The 19,442-nt window shown below is 38.5% G+C and overlaps 1 protein-coding gene and 1 long non-coding RNA gene across 3 annotated transcripts; both read left to right on the forward strand.

Annotated features, from left to right (window-relative positions):
• The first annotated feature begins 4,154 nt into the window (after window positions 1-4,154).
• On the forward strand, window positions 4,155-7,163 carry LOC120437491. Of its 2 annotated transcripts, none has more exons than XR_005611168.1 (4): window positions 4,155-4,216; window positions 4,351-4,443; window positions 5,293-5,377; window positions 6,270-7,163. It is a non-coding gene; the product is annotated as an uncharacterized LOC120437491 (long non-coding RNA). The 2 variants fall into 2 exon arrangements; XR_005611167.1 differs by having other exon boundaries at window positions 4,156-4,216; window positions 4,354-4,443.
• A 4,075-nt stretch (window positions 7,164-11,238) lies between these two features.
• Window positions 11,239-18,666, forward strand: LOC120434260 (programmed cell death 1 ligand 1-like). The gene is made up of 5 exons (XM_039602036.1): window positions 11,239-11,258; window positions 11,375-11,436; window positions 11,678-11,713; window positions 16,393-16,752; window positions 16,991-18,666. The coding sequence occupies exons 1-5, from the start codon at window positions 11,239-11,241 to the stop codon at window positions 17,143-17,145; spliced, it is 633 nt and encodes a 210-aa protein (XP_039457970.1). The 3' UTR covers window positions 17,146-18,666.
• The last annotated feature ends 776 nt before the right edge of the window (window positions 18,667-19,442 follow it).

Consider the following 19,442-nt stretch of genomic DNA (forward strand, 5'->3'; position numbering starts at 1 on the left):
TGTGCCGTTCACACTGTCATACCAAGATCGGATATGGGTCGCATAGGGTCAGAAAAATCAGATTTGATGCGCTTTCGCCTGCAGTGTGAACGTAGCCATAGTCTACAGGAATAGTTCTCCAGGATATTCAAAGCTCTTCTTTCGATTTTTCTGCCTTTTGTTCTGTTCTCTGTTAAGATGATCCCACACTCCTTAATTAATGTTGCGCTCTGGGCTCTGGGGAGGCCGATGGATATGGTTTAGATTTACTGCAAATGCAGTTTGTTTTGCATCATTGTTATCCTGAGTAATGAATTTAACATCAGTCAAATTCTTTCTAAATGGTATATTGCATCGTGGATCAAATTATAGTATACTGTAAACTCAGAGATTAAGCGGGTGTCAAAGACAGGGTGATTAGTTTATGTAAAAATGTAGTTTGTTGTGTGAGATTATTATATTATCTTATGCCACGTTATACCTCTAATTAAAGATTGTGAAATCATTATGTAGTTTTAGTTTGCATTATTCTCCTGACTTAGGAAAAGGTGATAACTATTACATTTATTAAACTGATTTTTATTACATTAGACTGCTGATTATTGTGAATGTATGACATTGTTGATGATGCATTATACTGCTGAGGTATAAGAAATACTGTTTTCAGAGAATCGTGGCCTTATTTGTCTGATTAGAAAAGAACAGAACATACTAAAAGTTGACACTTTTAGCTGCTTAAAAATAATTTTACAAATTATGGAAAACACAAAACCCTCACTCACAGGTACATACCTGTGCGCACATCCCCCGGACACCAAGAACCACCAATGCACCAACGATTGAGGGCACCAGCCACCGGCAGTGAGTGTGGTCAGGGGACATAGGCCCGCACACACGGGGGGCCCTGAGATGTTCCCAGACAGGTGGAGTCTAAGACCCGACCTGACACATAGACAAACAGGCACACAAAGACACAAACATGCATTCCCACCCTCATGCACACATATACGAATACTCGGCACTCACGCAACGTGGAGACAAACAGAACTGGACACTGTGCACACACTCAAACTCCCCAAACATCCTCTATAGCCCAGGTCCAGGTACCTTCGTCCCCAGAGGAGCAATCCGCCCCTAGACCTGGGAGATGTTACAGTTTTTCCCTGGGGTGGAGTCAAGCAGACTGCCCTTGGTCCTGCAGCAGCAGAGAGGCCAAGCATCCCAGACCACGACAGCCAACTTTTCCACCCAGCCCCCCGCCCCGATCATCTACTAGAACAGGTCATCTACTAATCACAAGGTTGGTGGTTTGATCCCTGCCTGCTCCAGCGTTAGCATGCTGTCTGTGAAGGTGCTTGCAAAGAGCTGAAGTTGTGTTTGCAGCATAATGCAGTTGTTTCAGTCCTAGAAGCATTTTTTACCTCACCATCGGATACTTTTATGGAATAAAAATAAAAGTGACGTCCAGACTGCTGCACTATGTTGCTTATTCAGCACAACAACTGAAATCAGCTGATTGCAACCAAAGCACATAAAGACACAAGTGTGTTTGTTTGTCTGATGTTTCTGACTTGCGTAGAGAAACCTAAGCAACCTTTGTAACACAAATTATAACAGAATTGTAACTGTAATGTGATTATTAGATTTAGTAAAGTAATGTGTTACTGACAAATATATTGTGATCACAGGTTACTTTGCAGGTGTTGTGTTGATCAGCAGAGTACAGACTGTAAGCTGAAAGAACTTTTTCTGCTGAATGTGATTATTAAATATATTCACAGTACTCTGGAATAACTGAGTATGTCAACACACTCTTTGTCACTCTACACAGTTTTATCATCGTCTTAAGAACATATGTAAGTGAAGAGAATTTTTATCCACAGTTAAATTAAATGCAAATGCCCAACATATTAATTCTCTAAAAAGCTGTGGAATCATCACTGATGATCTACTTGTATCCATGTTAGTGTTTAAAGTCCAACATCTCCCTCTAGTGGCCATATATAAACATGTGTGAGGATGGTGTTAATGTAAAATGTGAATCATAGTGTTCCAGTCAGTCATCAGTGTGTCTCTGCACAGCTGTAATTAAAATGTGTTCAGAGGGCCTCAGTGTCTGAATGGTTCCAGTTCAGCTCCATAACAGCAGCGTCCCTGGTTTGATTCCTGTGTTTCAGCTCATATCTGCCTCTCTCACTGAGGGGGACGTCCACTACATGGAAAGGAAGCAGTTCTCACCTCTGTCGTTATGCTGATTTAAAAGCTGGTGCTCAGAGGAAGAGGGCGGGCTTTACTTGGTGTCAGTGAGAGAAATGAAAAAAAGCTGAAATGAGTGAGAAGGACGATGAAGGAAACATCTGTGCTGTGTCTGCTCTGTAAGTAGAATCTCTGTGTTTGTTTGAATTCTTGTACTTTGACTGTCTGCTCTCCTGATAACTGATGATGGAGGAGAAGACATGAAAAACAAATCAGGCTGAATTCAAGTTCAAAACACCACGAGGACCAACTGCAGGTCTGAACTGACTCTTTATCTTTGCTCAGGAGTCGAGGAAACACAGCAGGCAGTGAAAAGATCAAATCATTCACTCATTATATCAACACAGCTGCACAGTGGACACATGACTTTACTGTGTCATTTAAATTCACAGATTATTTTGTATATAAGAGGGGGTCGTAACACCCACAGTATAGTCAGTGCACATAAAACTATTATATAAATAATAATATAAATAATTATTACTCTTAAAATAATGTCGCTCATTTTCAGAGCTGCTTTTTAAATGTGCATGCCAAACCAGAGATAGAGAAAACTGAATATTCATTAGATTTTCCAATAGTTGCTGTTCAGCAACTGTGGTGTGTTAGAGGCATCATAGAGGTCCAGTTGGTAGTGCTGGCTGTTGGAGTTGTTCTTTATGTTCACCTCAAATCAACCTGAGTGTCATTTCTCTTTAGTTCTGATCTCACTGCTGAGCTGCACAACAAACCAAGGTCAGTAACCTTCTTCTGTCACAGACCCAACTCTTATATGGCATGCATTTTTAAATTCTCTTTGCTATTTGGATTGTTCGGGACCTGATGAATGTAAAAACAAAGAATTTCCAGATTTTTTTTTTAACCTGATTTTTGTCTCTGACAAAAATAAGATCCACATATAAGGACATTTGTTTCAAATTTTGATAGAACAGTGTCAGTTTAATGTTCTCGTAAGTGAATATCAGGTCCTTGTAGAGTAAAATTTTGTATTTTGGTCTAGACATCCCAAAATGTGATGTCCACATATGTGGACATCACAGGTCCTAGGAGGTTAAATCTCATATAAACTGATGAAGAACAAACACACTTTTCATAATTGTGTCAAGTCTTGCAGATCATCAGTTTTTCATTTTAACCCTCACAGCTCGTCTGACTGTGAGTCCCAGCAGCTCTCAGATCTTTAAAGGAGACTTTGTGTCTCTGAGCTGTGAGGAGGACGACAGCTCTGCTGGATGGACTCTGAGGAGAAACACAAGCAAACAACAGAGGACTCAATGTGGAAGAGATGGGTGGGGAAAACCAGCTGGTTCTTCATGTAAGATTGGTATAACAGCACCTCATGACAGTGGAGTTTACTGGTGTGAGTCCAGAGAGGGTCCCATCAGTAACATGGTTAACCTGACAGTCACTGGTAAGCTGAGTGTGTGGAGTTAGTGTTGATGAAGCTGTGTGTAAATGGATGAAATGCTGTAGTTTGTCTCTGTGTTGAGGTGGATCAGTGATCCTGCAGAGTCCTGTCCTCCCTGTGATGGAGGGAGATGACGTCACTCTGCTCTGTAAAACAAAGACCACTCCCTCCAACCTCCCAGCTGCTTTCTATAAAGATGGCTCCCTCATCAGGAAGCAGCCTACAGGTCACATGACCATCCAGCATGTTTCCAGGTCTGATGAAGGCCTCTACAAGTGTGACATCAGCGGTCATGGAGAGTCTCCATCCAGCTGGATCACTGTCACAGGTGACACACTCACCTGTCTGTGTTTCTGCAGCTTTCAACATTCACAATGTGACGACAACTTAATGACTGTGTTTGCTTTATTTTAGACAAACACACCACCACACCTCCACCTACATCCACACCTCCTCCATCACTCTCTCCTGCTGTTCTCTCTGTATTGTCATGTGTTGGATCAGTCTGTGTTGTGGTTCTACTGGTGTTACTGGTTCTGCTGGTGAGACGATGTGTTCACAGGAAACCTGAAGGTGAGACTCAGACTTCCTGATCTTTCATGTCTGAGTTTGTTTAGTAGACTCAAGTTCAAATTGATTATGATCACAGTAACAAATTTCTTAAATATAATCTCTGTTTTAGTCACTAAATTTATATTATCGTTCAGCAGATCAAGAAGAAGCTGGAGACGATGACATCACAGTACACAATGCCATCAAAATATCAAATCACTCACAACAGCCAGTCACACGAAGAACAGGTAGATTTTTTTCATTATGGTGGGGTCATCACCACTGAATATGAGGTTTGTTTAATGTTCTGATGAACATGTGACATATTTCACCTCTATGTCGCAGAAGTATCACTTACATATGCAACAGTTATGATTGCTTCATATATGAAATGTATATTTGGTTCAAATGTGACACATCTGCAGTTTTCCTTTAGGCCCAGTTTGACTTTAACTGATGGTGTCGGCTCAGACTCGTGTGTGTTGTGACTTTCAGGCCCACAAAACATTATCAGTGTTGTAACTGAGCTGTAGGTGTTCAAAGCAGCTCTGACTGGACACACATGTGTTTGCTGTCTGAGTTTTAATATACGTTAGTTTATAGTTTATTGTCTCTGTGAATGTTCTCACCGAGATGTTTACTGGTTAGTCTAATAACAGTGTTCATGTTGTGAGAACGTGTTGCTTTGCTTTGTGCTCTGTGGTGAAGAGTGTCAGTCTGCAGTGGAAAAAGTGTCAGCTTTGTGGTCGTCCACCTGCATCTTTCTCAGAAACAGCCTCTAGTTCTTTGTGGTCACTCAGTGTTTCTCAGCAGAGGTGTTAAGATGAAAAAACTCGAAAACACAGAACATCATTAAAGTTGTGATTATTGTAAAGTAATGCATTTTTGTGCAAACTAATAAGAACTGAGATCCACTGAGAACTCACAGAGGCTCATGTGCAGGACAAATTTTCTGGTCCTTATGAGCTAAAAATCATTATTTTCTGTCTTTTTGATGCAACATTTCAAATTATAAATATGTTTTAGCCTTCTTTAGCTCCTGTGTAATAACATCTGAACTGTTGTACCTGCAGTGATTTCTATAGTTTACTCTGCAGACATTTATTCAGCTGTGGTCTACTCAGCAGTGAGAACTGAAGACGTCAGTTATGGACAAACAACCATCAGAACAAGGAGGCCCAGGTACAGCTGCTCTTCAGCCCAGTATTAAAGCAAAATATGTAATAGACATGCTGGTCCCCTGTGTCCATTTCAAAAAAGACAACTATGCAGTAACAGCAGAGGGATGATTATGTACCCTGAAATGTACTTTATACATTATTTCTTCACTACTGATTTCTGGCCTTTAAATGTTTGTGAAGGTTCTCAGTCATCCAGGTCATCGTAGTCTAAGGAGCTTGTAAAGAACTGAAGAAGCTTCTCGTATGAGAGGTGAAACATCTGCAAGCAACCTAAAGAAGTCCAGACGCTTTTCTTTCCAAGCTCCTTGGCCTTTAAATGTTTTATCTCCCCCTTGCTGTTAATGCAACGTCTGCTTGTGTGCCCATTTTATGTTTTGTAGAGGCAAAGCGTGAAATAGACACAGTGGGTCGGCGTGTCTATTACACTATTTGCCATGATATTGGGTTGGATCTTTACTGTTGGACACAGACAAGTTAGCTACTCACCCTGTTTCCAACAATCAACATCAAGTTAAGCTAACCAAACCACATCAGTGTATTCCAGGTGAAGTCAGAATTTTCAATTTTCCAGTTTGAATTTTTATGTCAAATCTGGAATGCATATACAGCACATGCAACAGCTTTTAAGCTTAAAAACATATATTGGTCATTTTTCTAGCTCTACTTTGCTGATAAGTAAAACAAATCATGTTTTTCTTCAATTCACTAACTTTACTGGTGTAACTCACTCATTTGTGGTTTTGTTGAGTGTCCTCAAACCTCTGACATCCAACAGTTTGTCAGTCTGAACTGGGACTGTGTGTGATGCAGAGAGGTGGAGATTGGAGGTCTTGACTGAACTACAAAGCTTGTAATCATGTTTCCTGTTGTTTGAACTGTGTGTTTGTGTTCAGACTTTAAACCACAGCCAGACATCGTCTACTCTTCACTGAAGTAGTCCACCAGTCCAACCACTGACGTACATCTGCTGGTCTCTAACTGGTCCCCCCAGCATCTCAGACCAGAGGACATCCACAAAAGGATAAAAAATATATATTTTTGTATCTTTTATGTTTTTTCTTAACCTCTTAGAATTTTTTATTGTTTTGCATTTTGCAGCCAAATCATTGATCAAATGCACCCAACTCTTACCAAAAACAAAGCAGTTTTTGGTAAGAGTTGGGTGCAGTTTATTGGCATCAGCAGAAACTAAATGATTTATGATTTCTAAATTCAGTATAACACAACAAAAAAGTTATATTATTACATTTTTTTTAATACACTATGGAAGCACTGATTATTTGCTTGTATCCATGTTAATATATAAAGTAAACCATCTCCCTCTAGTGGCCATATATAAACCATGCGAGGGGATGGATTTAATTTAATATGAGAATCATAGTGTTCCAGTTGGTCATCAGTGTGTCTGCACAGCTTCAGTTGTAATGTTGCAGTCTGAGACAACACTGGCATCTCATGGTGCAGTGTTGTCTGATAGTTACATTTTAGACACTGAATCAAATAAATGAAAAAGCAACAACAACATGCATAAAAACATCTTTTAGGATGAGGTTAATATTATATAAAATTTGAATAATAATGATCCAGTCAGTCATCAGGGTGTCTCTGCACAGTTCTAATTGTAATTTTCCAGTTTGAACTCATGGTGGTAGTGTTGCTATCCTGGATCAACAAGGATGAAAGTGAAATTCTTTAGAGCTGATTTAAAACCAGTCTACTGACTAATGGCACAGAGATGTATATCAGTGTCTTGGAAATTTTATATAATAAAGTCTGCAACACGGAAAGAGTGGTGGTCAAGTTATTTATTACTGCATGCAGGAGAACGGACACACACACACATCAAAACACCCCAGGTTCGTAGTAATGAGTGTTCTAACCTTGGGGTGTCACAGCGCCCCTTTTATATCATCGTACAAACTCAACAGTTCTTTGTCCAACCTGGGCTGTTGCTGGACAAAGAAGACTCCCACTATCTTTTCCCAGGTCAACACCGGCCCTCCTATGTTTCATGCTTCTGAGCAAAACAGCAGATAACAGTGAAACATTGTTAGGCCTAGCTAAGGAGTTTTTCACAAGGTCATTCTGACATATTCACATATTTCATCTAAGCATGCAAAGGTTATACAAAAAAAAATAAAATAAAATAAAATCATATAGTGAGGTTCTAACCACCTAAATCCAAAATGTGAAGGTTAACTAAAATTTCCCATAACATCAGCAATGTGTAACAGAAAACATGGCTGATGAACAGTGTTGGTCAAGTGACTTAAAAAAAGTAATCAGTAACTAATTACTGATTACTTCCCCCCAAAAGTAATCCTGTTACTTTACTGATTACTTATTTTCAAAAGTATTTAGTTTCTTAGTTACTTTTTAAAACATGATTTCCAACCTGAATAGGTAATAAAGCGATAGATCTTTCAGCCCAATTCTGTTTCTGTGTAATCCATCATATTAAATGTAATCAAATGGAAAAGTCTCTATTTAAAACTATTTTTATTAGTTTTAATCTTTTAACTTTATGTATCAAGCAAAAATTAAATTATTGCAACATTCTCTGACTGGAAGAACATTTAAACCTATTTTCTGCACATTCCTGCACATAAAATAAAATAGGTTTTTTTGTGTTTAAACTCACTCTTTCAATTAGATGCAAGTAAAACACAGCAGAAAATAAATAAAATCAAAGACTCGGTGGTCCTGTTGCTCTATTTTCAAGTGTTTAGCAGGAGTGGGGCAGGCGGAGGTTTGCTCTGGTGCAGGTGTGCCGCAGAGGTCACGTCCAGTAGCGTTTTTTGATACGGACAACACGGGCGGTTGCCCGGGGCGGCATCGTGGTGCCTGGCGGCATCACGGGCATTGGAAAAAAATAAATAAATAAATGCCAGCCCATATTGGGAATGGCATAGGCACCGGTTAGTTTTCTATCGCCCATTTGCTGGGAGTAAGGGCGCCCTCTGTTTGTGAGGTGCGCCTGCTGCTTGCGGCACAGGGAGGAAAGGGCGGGGCAGTGGGGGATTCTCTGGCTGGCTGGAGCAGCGTCTAATAACCAACTTGCAAAATAAAACAATATAAAAACAAAACAACAAACACGAAAACACCAGACATTATGATACAGACTTATAAGTTGCACCGATGTTTTTTCAAAATTCTATACGCGAAAAGTGAGCGGAGAGCCCTCGGTGCGCCTGCTCGCTGCTGAAGTCAAAGTAAACTTTATTGTCATCTCTGCTACATACAGTCCAGTATATAGAGACTCGAGACGACGAGGCTCCAGTTACAGCAGTGCAAGAAAACAAACAACAAATATAAGAAGAGTAAGAAAATAAATATACACTTTAGGACTCGGGGTAAAGGGATCACTAACAATTTAAAATTTATAATTTACAGTCTGATGATTTAAAGTCTCACACATAACCCGTCGAAAGGGGCAGGGGGGCCTGCTGCTTCCAAATAGAGCACATGTCAGAGGGAGTGTTCGCCCAGGGCGGCAAACAGGCTAGGACCGCCACTGGTCACGTCAGTGGAAGAATCTGGGAGTTTCTCTGTGAATCTCACTTTACCGTGGCAGCGTACTGCCCATCTCTCCTGATGAATAACAGCTGATTTGAAAAGATATGTGGAAGACAGTGTTTGTGACTCCAGTGTGTTGGAATACTTTGCAATTCGAGGTCACAAATCAGATATGTATTCCCTGAGGGAAAAAAAACACTTCCTCCTACAATTCTTTAACTTCTACATCCACACAAGGGATGTGTGGCATTAGGGGCAGAGATGTAGGTTATTAGAGGAAGCTACACAGTTTTACAACTGTGTGGTTGTTGGTTCTGATGGTCATGTCATGTGTTTTTTCACTCTGTTTTTGTTGCTGTTTTTAAGATATAGATAATAAATAAAGTGTTAAAAGTACTGGCCATGGTGGACCAGAGTGTGTTCATCACAACAAGCTGGAAATGACTTCAAATTCCCTCAACTGGCTTTTTGGTGGTTGGATTGCCATTGACGGTTTAATTATTGAGAGCAATGTTCCAGTTTAACCTCATGATGACAGTGTTGTCTCATTGTTAGGTCTATAGTTTCTTATTACTTGTAATAGTTTCTTAAAGCTGCATTCAAGTTTAAAAAAAAATCTAAATAAATGATATCTTCCGTTAGATATAAAGTTGTTATGGGTGTTTTTATCTGTGGTAAATTAAATTGAAAACTCTAATATTTATCCAATCATAACAATGATACAAAAACAATAATCAAAATTAGAGATGGACCGATCCGATATTAGGTATCGGTATCGGTCCGATACTGACGTAAATTGCTGGATCGGATATCGGTGAGAAATAAAAAATGTAATCCGATCCATTAAATATCAAAAAAGCACCTCACAAAACTTGCGACACCGCGTAACTCGGCTCATAACCGTAGCAGGTCGGAGCAGTGTGCTCACGTGATATAGCGGCTGTGTGTATTTGTAGCCTGGCTAGCAATCCAGCATTTCATCTCCGAGGAAGTTATCCCAGAGAGAAGTAAAGCAAGTGTGTAAGTTCATCTCTGAATGTTTGTAAAGCGTCCCTACGTTAAGCTTAACAACCGATATATGGAGCATCTGCCTCTCTCTCTCTCTCCCTCTCCTGCCGCTACTTCATGAAACTGCTTAATGATCAGCTGATCGGCTTTTCTGTCAGGAGTCCGTCTCTCTTCTTTGTTTTTGGCCCACTTTGCACCAGAAAGAGGAAACCAGCGGCTGAACAACAGCAGCACGTTTAACCTTGATAAGCTGTCGTTAGAATTTATTTAATATTACTTTCTACACCAGGATCCTTTTCTATGTAGCTGACGGCTGGTAACTGTGCAGGGGCGGATCTAGCAAAGTTTAGCCAGGGGGGCCGATAGGGCATTAACAGGGAAAAGGGGGGCACAAAGACATACTTTTCTTTCTTATTCTCATTTAAAATGTCCAGCTTTTAATAAATAATTACCTGAATCTTACACCCAAAGTTTTAATCTGATGTAAAATGTATAGAAGTCCATTACTGTATATAGTAACTGTTAAGTCTAATATACCCTAGTAAGCTATAGTACTTTTTCCTTTGGGAAGATACCATCTGTGCAGTCTGCAATTCTGTAGAAGAAAGATGTTGAATCTATTTAATTATTCTTGAAAAATAATTTATTTCTGTGCATTTTTTTTCACACTGCATCAAATTAAAGTTGATTACGTTGATTAAGCATCATGAGGTGGAGGGTGGGGGGTGGTTCCCTTTTTTTTTCTTTGCTGGGAGTTTGCAACCCTATTAGTTAGGTTGCTTAATATTTCTGCTAAATACTCTTTAAAATACCAGAATAGGAAGGATGGAGTAGGTTTAAGTTTATTAGATTGATCAGTGTTGCTGAACTATGAAATATTTTGGGTGCAGTGTATTTTTTACATACAGGTATAACAGAATAGCTTTAGTGTTGTTGTTTATTTAAACTTGAGTATGAACTTATACAAAATGCAGCAAGATATTAAAAAACAGTTTTATTGATTAAAAAACGCACTATATCGGATTAATATCGGTATCGGCAGATATCCAAATTTATGATATCGGTATCGGTATCGGACATAAAAAAGTGGTATCGTGCCATCTCTAATCAAAATAATCCTAAAAAAGCAACAGAAATAGGCTGATTGACTGATGACAGAAACACGAGTACACAAAAACTACACAGCAGATTTGCACTGACTGATCAGAAATATTTAAGATGGTGATGATAGACATCAGTTATATTCACAAGAAAAGGAAAGCTGTCACTCAGCAGCGACTGTGATAAGGGTAACTGTAGATAATGGGTGGATGGAAAACAACAATTACACTTGCAACAATGGTGGTCACCACAGATTGGTAAGGGGAAAAAAGAAAGAAATATAAGATTATTTCTAAAGTCACTGGAATTATGAAAACTGCTGGACAAATGTTCATGTATTCATTATTTAATTAGTCTCTATGGTCACATGCAGCGCCGATCGTCCACCAGAGGGTGCTGCTGAACCTGCAGCGTCACAGCGTCTCACAGCCGTCAGTACAAGTGTTAAAATCCAACACTGTTCCTGTTTCCCTGTTCATTGATTGTTTGATGACCACAAACAGTTTCTGTTCTTTTTTTTCACTCACGACCAGGCCAGACAAAGGAAGCGAATATTCAATTGTTCCTCTCGGTCAAACTTTGTTCCTCCCCATTTATCTTTTGTTTTTTCATCATGTGTCCTGTTGTCTTTAAAGTCGTATTTCTGTCTCTGTAAGCGACTTAGTGGAATAAACAGGGAAAGAAGCGACCGCTACACTCCGAGGGGTTGGAGGTATGAAATCTGTTTGTCTTGATTTTTCCTAAAAAAAATCTGACATAAAGTTGACTGTAGCTGCTGATGTTATTTAAGGTCCATCATTTAATCATTTAGTTTCATCCTGTAAATCATAAAATCCCCATATTTGAGGTCTTCGCGTTTTTAGTTTCCACAGTGTGAAGTTTTTATAGTTAACAAAATATTGCAGCATTGAAGGAAATTTTAACAAAAACGCTCCACAAAAAGTTTGAGTTTGCTGATTCAACACAAACAGAAAGAGATTTTTTATTACGTACCTGCTGATGTTACACTGTGCTTCGAGCGTCAATAACAGCATAACAGAACTCACTTATGGTACTGCATTCATTCTATAAAACAATAACTGTCAGTGACTTTGAACCGCAGTAAACACAACATTCAAGATAACAGTTAAAAGTAATGTAACCATAAACAATCAAACAAGAACATCTAAACAGCAGCACATGATGGGAGAGAACTAGCTGCTCCCCCAACACACCACAATATAAATTAACATGAAAAAAAAAAAGTAAAAAAACCAGTTGAACTTTAGTGAATTTCACTAGATTAAATGTAGTTAGTTACTGATGAGTGTTACTTGTGCTTTTAATGACACACATACTGGTAAATGATTGATGCTGGATCTCAGTCCTAAATCACATGACAATAATACAAGTACCGTGCTCATGCAATTGTTTTATAATGTTTCAAACTGTTTGGATTAGTTAAACAGGCTGAGCTGACCACAGCTATGTTAGCTCTAATAAGAAGCTTTGATATGAAATCACTTCACAGTCAGAGATTTCATAAACACATAACAACAAGGAGACAAAAGTCAGGTTTGTTTTTAGTGTTAATAAATGTACTTTACTGTACACACCACAGGTCATGTCATTGATTCACAGGGTCAATCTGTACCAACTACAAACACACACTGCTCAACAAGTTTGACCAGGATGCTGACACTGACACACACACACACACACACACACACACACACACACACACACACCTTTCTTTCTCTAATGCAGAGAAGATCAGAGGATTAATTAAATGATTAAATTAATAACCACAGCCACAAAATCTTCTATTTTCTTTTCTTTTTTTAAAGAAATGCATGGATTGGTTACATTTTTGTACAAGAACTAAGATGATTCTGAGTTAGTCAGGCGGGAGAATGTCAGTAATTAATGACTCTGACAGAAACGTTGTACAGATGAAGGTAAAAACAGTATCAGATATAAACACTGTGTGTTTTAAGAAGCTTTTGTTAGAGATTCATTTATAAAGTATTTCTTGTTTTGTAGTTTGAGTAAACAATCAGCTTGATTTTTGACTTCTGCTTTCTATCTTTTCATTTAAGGAATTACCTGAAATTATATGTCGTAACATTTGTTTGTATTTAGTTTGTGTAATATTAACAATAATTTGTCCTCATTTGTTTTGCTCCTAAACATCTTGCAGAGGAAATCACGACCTTTTACTTTTATTCATTAGACTGAGCTGATCGAATGTCATGAACTGAGTGGAGTGGGAAGTTGTCTCTGCACATCTACCTGATTTATTGCAACACTTCACTTCTTTATTACTTCTCTGTTTCTTTGTATATGTGGTAGCTGTTTGTCACATGTGTGTACTTAGATTTGGAGAAGATAGGAATGTGGTTGCTAAGCTGTTGCTATGTGCACTGATGTCACACAGGTGAAGGGTGTGTTGTACCAAACAGGATGACACACGGATGTGTGGGTTAGTTTGATCTGTGACTCTGTGGTAGAGAGGTCACTTTATACACAGACTTTAAACTTGTTACATTTTATTGTTTGATTTCTTAACTTTTTTAAAAACTTTTTTTTTATATTAAGTGGAATAAATCTTCAGTGTGTCACTTTTTACATACTGAAAAAGCTGATGCTGAACTCAGACTTTTTGTTTTTTTATCTTTCAGTGGATAATTTTAATTTTTCATCCTGATGATCAGAAGAGTGTTTGAGGGTTTCAGAGATCCTTCAGAACAACAGTAAGTGTTTAAAATGACGTCTTTCAGTCTTTTAGATAATCTGACAGTTTGACTGAAGTCTGTGAGCTTCAGTCGATTAACAGACTGTTAATGTTAATCTGAACCAGGATTAAAGCTTCACTTTACTGGTTACAGATGAATGTCATGTGGAGTTAGTGTGAAGCATCTGATTTACTGTTGGCTGGTTTCATCTGTGAAAACACATCATATCAAATGAATTCAATGTGTTTTATCATCTGAAGAACCAAAAGCTGTCAGACTATATCTGACACAATATAAAAAAGAAAAAAGAGGAAGTTTACTCAGTTACTCCACTGTAATCTGATTACAGTCATGTGATCTACCTGAAGTGCTGCATCAGCTGCAGGTGGTGGACAAAGTTCTCCAGATCAGCTGTTGTTTTATGGAGGCTCCAGCTAAATGCTGCCTCCTCCATAGTACAATATACATTTTATACAGTGACGTCATTTTGAAGTCCTTTGGCTGATGATGGTCTTTAAAATGTAGCTGATGATTGATGATGAGAGAGGTTATATTTGTGTTGTTCTGTGGAGATCATTCAAGAACTGAACCTGTTGAACACTCAGACCTGCTTTAAATTTCACTGCTTTGGTTATGACGCACTTATTCATGGTCATCCTACAACGCAGCGTAACAGACGTCACTCTAACGCGACTTCCTTAAGAGATATCGGAAGTGTGGAATCGAGACAAGTGGCTGAAAAACAAATGTTTGAGCTTTATTTAAACCTTAAATTTAATCTCATGTAGTGAAGTTTTAACTAAAGTATGTCATTAATTTAAAACATCATCAGACCAGTATGTGTGAAAGGGTTAATCTCACATAGTCAAGCGTCAGTCAAGTCATGTTCTGTTATTGACTGAAATAACCAACAGACTCAGAGATTTAGAACAAAGTAGATCATCACAGGTAGATAAGAGACGAATGTCTGATTTACTCTGATCAGTTTTTGTGTTTGCAGGAGAGATTTAACTGTTAAAAACCAAACAGTGACATAATAACTTGATTCTCTGTGAAAGAGCATCAAGTTATTATGTCTCAAAGAAATCGTTACATTAAATTTCAGCACTTTTCTTATGACGCACTTTATGATCGTCCGACAGTCCAACCTACCCAATGTCACTTTAATGCGACTTCCTGAAGACACATCGGAAGTGTGGAATTTGAACGAGTGACTGAAAACCAAAACTTTTAGCACTGTATAAACCTTAAATGTAACCTCATGTAGTCAAGTGTTAATTTGAAGATCTGGTATTCACTGAAAATACCAACAAACTCAGACATTTACAATAATCTAAGAGTCAGATCAGCAGAAACAAAAACACGGAAATGTTTCCTGGAACTGCGTCGCTCTGCTCAATTTTGCTGATTGTCCTTTTCGTCGTGTTTGTCTCTGCAGGTGAGGTTTATAAACCAAAGGGTGTTTCCCTCTGAGATAAAGAGGAATAAACATCAGTCTGGTTTACATGTTACTTCCCAAACAATTAGTTTCATATTTAATCAGTTTGTTTGTTTGTGACGGCATCACGAGGTCTGGTGGTGTCTGTGGATTTACCCGCTTGCTCAGCAGTGCTGTTTCCAGCACTGAGACAAAGAAGTAAATGTGTGTGTCAGTGTGATGTGTTGTAGTGTCAGGAGTCAGTATACAGCTACAAAGCTTTTTGTTCAGTGTATACAAACAGCTGTAGCTCCATAAAGGCAGCATGCAGAGACTCACAGTGTCTTATAATGAGAGGCTGCTTTCTCTCACACATTATGTTCACTTATTATCAGCACGTTTCACTGTATAAGTGTTTATATAAAACACAGCTACTGTCATTCACAGTAATCTCCTCATTTATTGCATCCCTTCATCCCTCTGAGTTCCTGACTTAAATTTAAACTAACTTTGATCCTGTGTTGTCAAAATATGAGATTTGGGAGCTTTAACAAAAAAAGCACAACTCAAGTTCTAGACAGTGAAAATAAGTAGGTAAATAAAAATAAAATAACAGAACAATTTATTGTATGAAGACATCTTGTTAATATAGAGTAATGATGGTAGTAACTGACTTCTGTGTCAATAATAGATTAAGGTCAGATCTCTTTAGGGGCAGGGTGCAGTGGTACTGTTTGATATTAACAGCATTTACTGTCATAATGATCACGTGTGTACCTTAGCATCAATAAAATATTTTTTTATTCCTTTTTTATGGATATCATGCACTTATGGCAGTTATTGGCGACCGTGGCTCAGGGGGTTGGGAAGCACATCTGTAACCAGAAGGTCGCCGGTTCGATCTCTGTCCTGGTCATTGTGTCCTTGGGCAAGACACTTTACCGTACCGCCTGCTGGGTTGGTAACCCCCAGAGGGGCCGATGGCGCGATATGGCAGCCTCGCTTCTGTCAGTCTGCGCCAGGGCAGCTGTGGCTACAACTGTAGCTTGTCTCCACCAGTGTGAGAATGTGAGAGTGAATGAATAGTGGCATTGTAAAGCGCTTTGGGTGCCTTGAAAAGCACCATATAAATGCAATCCATTATTATGTACTATAACTTAATATATGTGCATACACTCCTCACTCCATCTGGCTGCTGAAGAAGGGATCAGTTGCACTTTGAACTTTAACCTCTCTGCTCTGTCTTGTTTCCTCTTTCAGACAAGAAAAGCATCACAGCTGAGTCTGGACAGAACGTCACTCTAACATGTCGAGCTCCAAACAACAAATTCATCTTAGGTGTAGAGTGGAGCAGAGCTGACCTGGAGACAGAATATGTGCTTTTTTACAGAGATGACCAGTTTGATCCAGTCAACCAGCATCCATCTTTTAAGAACCGAGTGGATCTGCAGGACAAACAGATGAAGGATGGAGACGTGTCTTTGATTCTGAAGGATGTGACGACTAATGACAATGGAACATATGAGTGTCGTGTCAAGACAGGAACAAAACATAGAAAGAGAGCAATTTTAAATGATAACCCCATCAGCATCATCACACTGAGTGTTGTTGATCCTCCAGGTGAGTGAGTAGAGTTGAGTGTGTGTGTGATCAGAGGTGAAGCTGCTTCCTGGTTGTTGATGTTTGTTTCTAAAGATGTTGTTGATGAGACTTTGTAGAAAGCAGCTGGTCTGAGTGATGTGATCAGAGTGCAGTAGATAATGTCTGACAGCAGTTTGAAGAGGAAATGGATTCTGTTCTGTTCTTCACTCATCACCTACCTGACAGCTGACACCTCACACCTGTTTCTCACCTGCAGGTCAACAAGGAGGAGAAACAGAGGATGGAGGGAAGGAGGATGGATCTGTTGGACTGGCAGTCGGTTTGTCAGTTTCTGCTGTGGTTCTTGTTGCTGCTGTTGTTGGTTTTTTGATCTACAGAAAACATAAACCGCAGAGTCAGGATTTATTGTAGCCTCCTGAGTAATTGCAGCATATTTGAAATGTCTTTAGTGTTTTTGATGATAATGATGTTTGGTAAGAGAAGCCTGCATCGCTACGGTAAATGCAAAATGGAATTCAGTTGCCCAATATCCAAATTTAAAACAAAAAACAAAAAAACAAACACACACACAAAACAAGCAGGTTGAGAACCAGGAGCAGCTGATCTGTCAGCCTGAGACTGGCAGGGATTTATAAAAACAAACATATTCTTTAATATCACTGAGACTGAACTTCTAGCTTTGTTTTTTTAATTCAGTAGGTTAATAACACAAGATGATATATATTATATGTTGAAAGTGTTAAAGCCTACACTCTTTTACTAAGTGTGTGAATATAATTGGCTTATGGCATTTTGTAAATAATAATACTTAGCAGCAATAGTAGTAGAAAGGTACTGCACAGCATCTGCACCACTGTTTTTATATTTTGCTTGGAAATTTGGAGTTAGTTGCAGATGTTTATTAAAACGTGCAAACGCGTGAATATAGAGGATTTAGGCCAAAACGTTCTAACAAGCTGAGTCTATATTTGGTGTTATCAAAGCAAATCCATGACTAATACTTGCCAACTGCATGTTTTCTTGTCCTGGTATGATTTTACTGCCCCAGCAATGTTATTGGGATCACTGTCATGCTGAAAAATGTAACTGCTGCCAATCAGACTCTTTCTAGATGGTATTACACAGGGGATCAAAGTCTAATGATACTTTTCTGTCTTCATAATTACATCACCTCTAACAAGTTCTCTAACACTACTAACTACAATGAAACTTCAAATCATAACAAAACCTCGACCACACTGCAGCCCTTAACGAGATATGTTTTTAGCTAATACCTTATTTACAATCACTTTGTTGTTGCATAAATAGTATTTTATGCACTGACAAAGTGTGTATTTTTTGATGATTATTATATATTTAATTAAACAAATTAATTAAATATGCAATTTTGTGACTGGCTGCTGGTAACAAAGTGCCTAAGTTGTCTGTTATCCATAGGCACAGAACTGGTTCATCCCTTGAGTAAGGATCTTTTTTATTTTTTTTTATGGTTGAATAATTCATCAGTCAATGTTAAGTGTCCTAAAGATCACACTCAAGATTCCCTGTGTAAACTGGACTGAAAGTTATTGGAAACCTTTCATAACAAACAAACCGATATTTATGCAGAGATCCACAGTTACAGATTGTTACAGACACTCAACCAAGTACAGAAACACTGTGTCATAATCTGACTATTAATAATCTGCCTAATAATGTTCAGGATCCGTTTAGCAGCTATTACTGAGTAAGCTTTGTGGTAGATATTATGAAACCAAAGAGAAATCTGTCCTTTCTCTGATCTGTGAAGCTTTGACTTTTCCTTCCATTTAGGAAACTCTTACGTCTGTTACTTCAGTTTAAACATTGCAAGACTTGTTCATATATTGCTGTTTGTGTATTTTTTAAATTTCTGTTTATTTGTTTATTGTTAATAAAATGTTGCAAACATTGGTACTAGTTTTGTTTATTAAATGTTTATGTTGCTGTGAAATATGTCCTGACCTATTGAACACATGTTTGCACATTTTATGAGATGGAATTAGTCCAGGAAAACACACACACACACACACACACACACACACACACACACACACACACACACACACACACACACACACACACACACACACACACACTATCTGACAGGAATAGGAGATGACGAAAACTGATGACAGAGTGGAAATCTGCTTAGAAGCTGTGAATAAATTGAAGTGATGACACTCCTCTTGTAAAATTTCACTCTGAACTAGATGTGAGTTCACACTTCTTCAACATGGTGGAAACAAAACAAGACAATTGTTTGTTGAACGGATGGTTTTCTTTCTTAGGTGTGACCTTTGATCTTATAGAGTGGTGTGTGTTTGCCCCCGCCCCGATTACCTATTTTTTTGTACCGTTTGGCACACTTAAATGTTTCAGATCATCAAATTAAATATTTGACAAAAATAACACAATTACGGTGCCGAATGTCTGAGGCAGCCCATCCCGTTAAAATTGACATGTTTGTAGTTTATAACTTGATTTTTTTTTTTTTTTTAAGAATTTAGTTACCCATGACTGTGTTTGAACCAATAGAAAAGCTGGTGCTCAGAGGAAGAAGGCGGGCTTTACTTGCTGTCAGTGAGAGAAATGAAAAAAAGCTCAAATGAGTGAGAAGGACGATGAAGGAAACATCTGTGCTGTGTCTGCTCTGTAAGTAGAATCTCTGTGTTTGTTTGAATTCTTGT

This window comes from Oreochromis aureus, linkage group 3 (assembly GCF_013358895.1).
Source record: "Oreochromis aureus strain Israel breed Guangdong linkage group 3, ZZ_aureus, whole genome shotgun sequence".
Classification (NCBI taxonomy): Eukaryota; Metazoa; Chordata; class Actinopteri; order Cichliformes; family Cichlidae; genus Oreochromis; species Oreochromis aureus.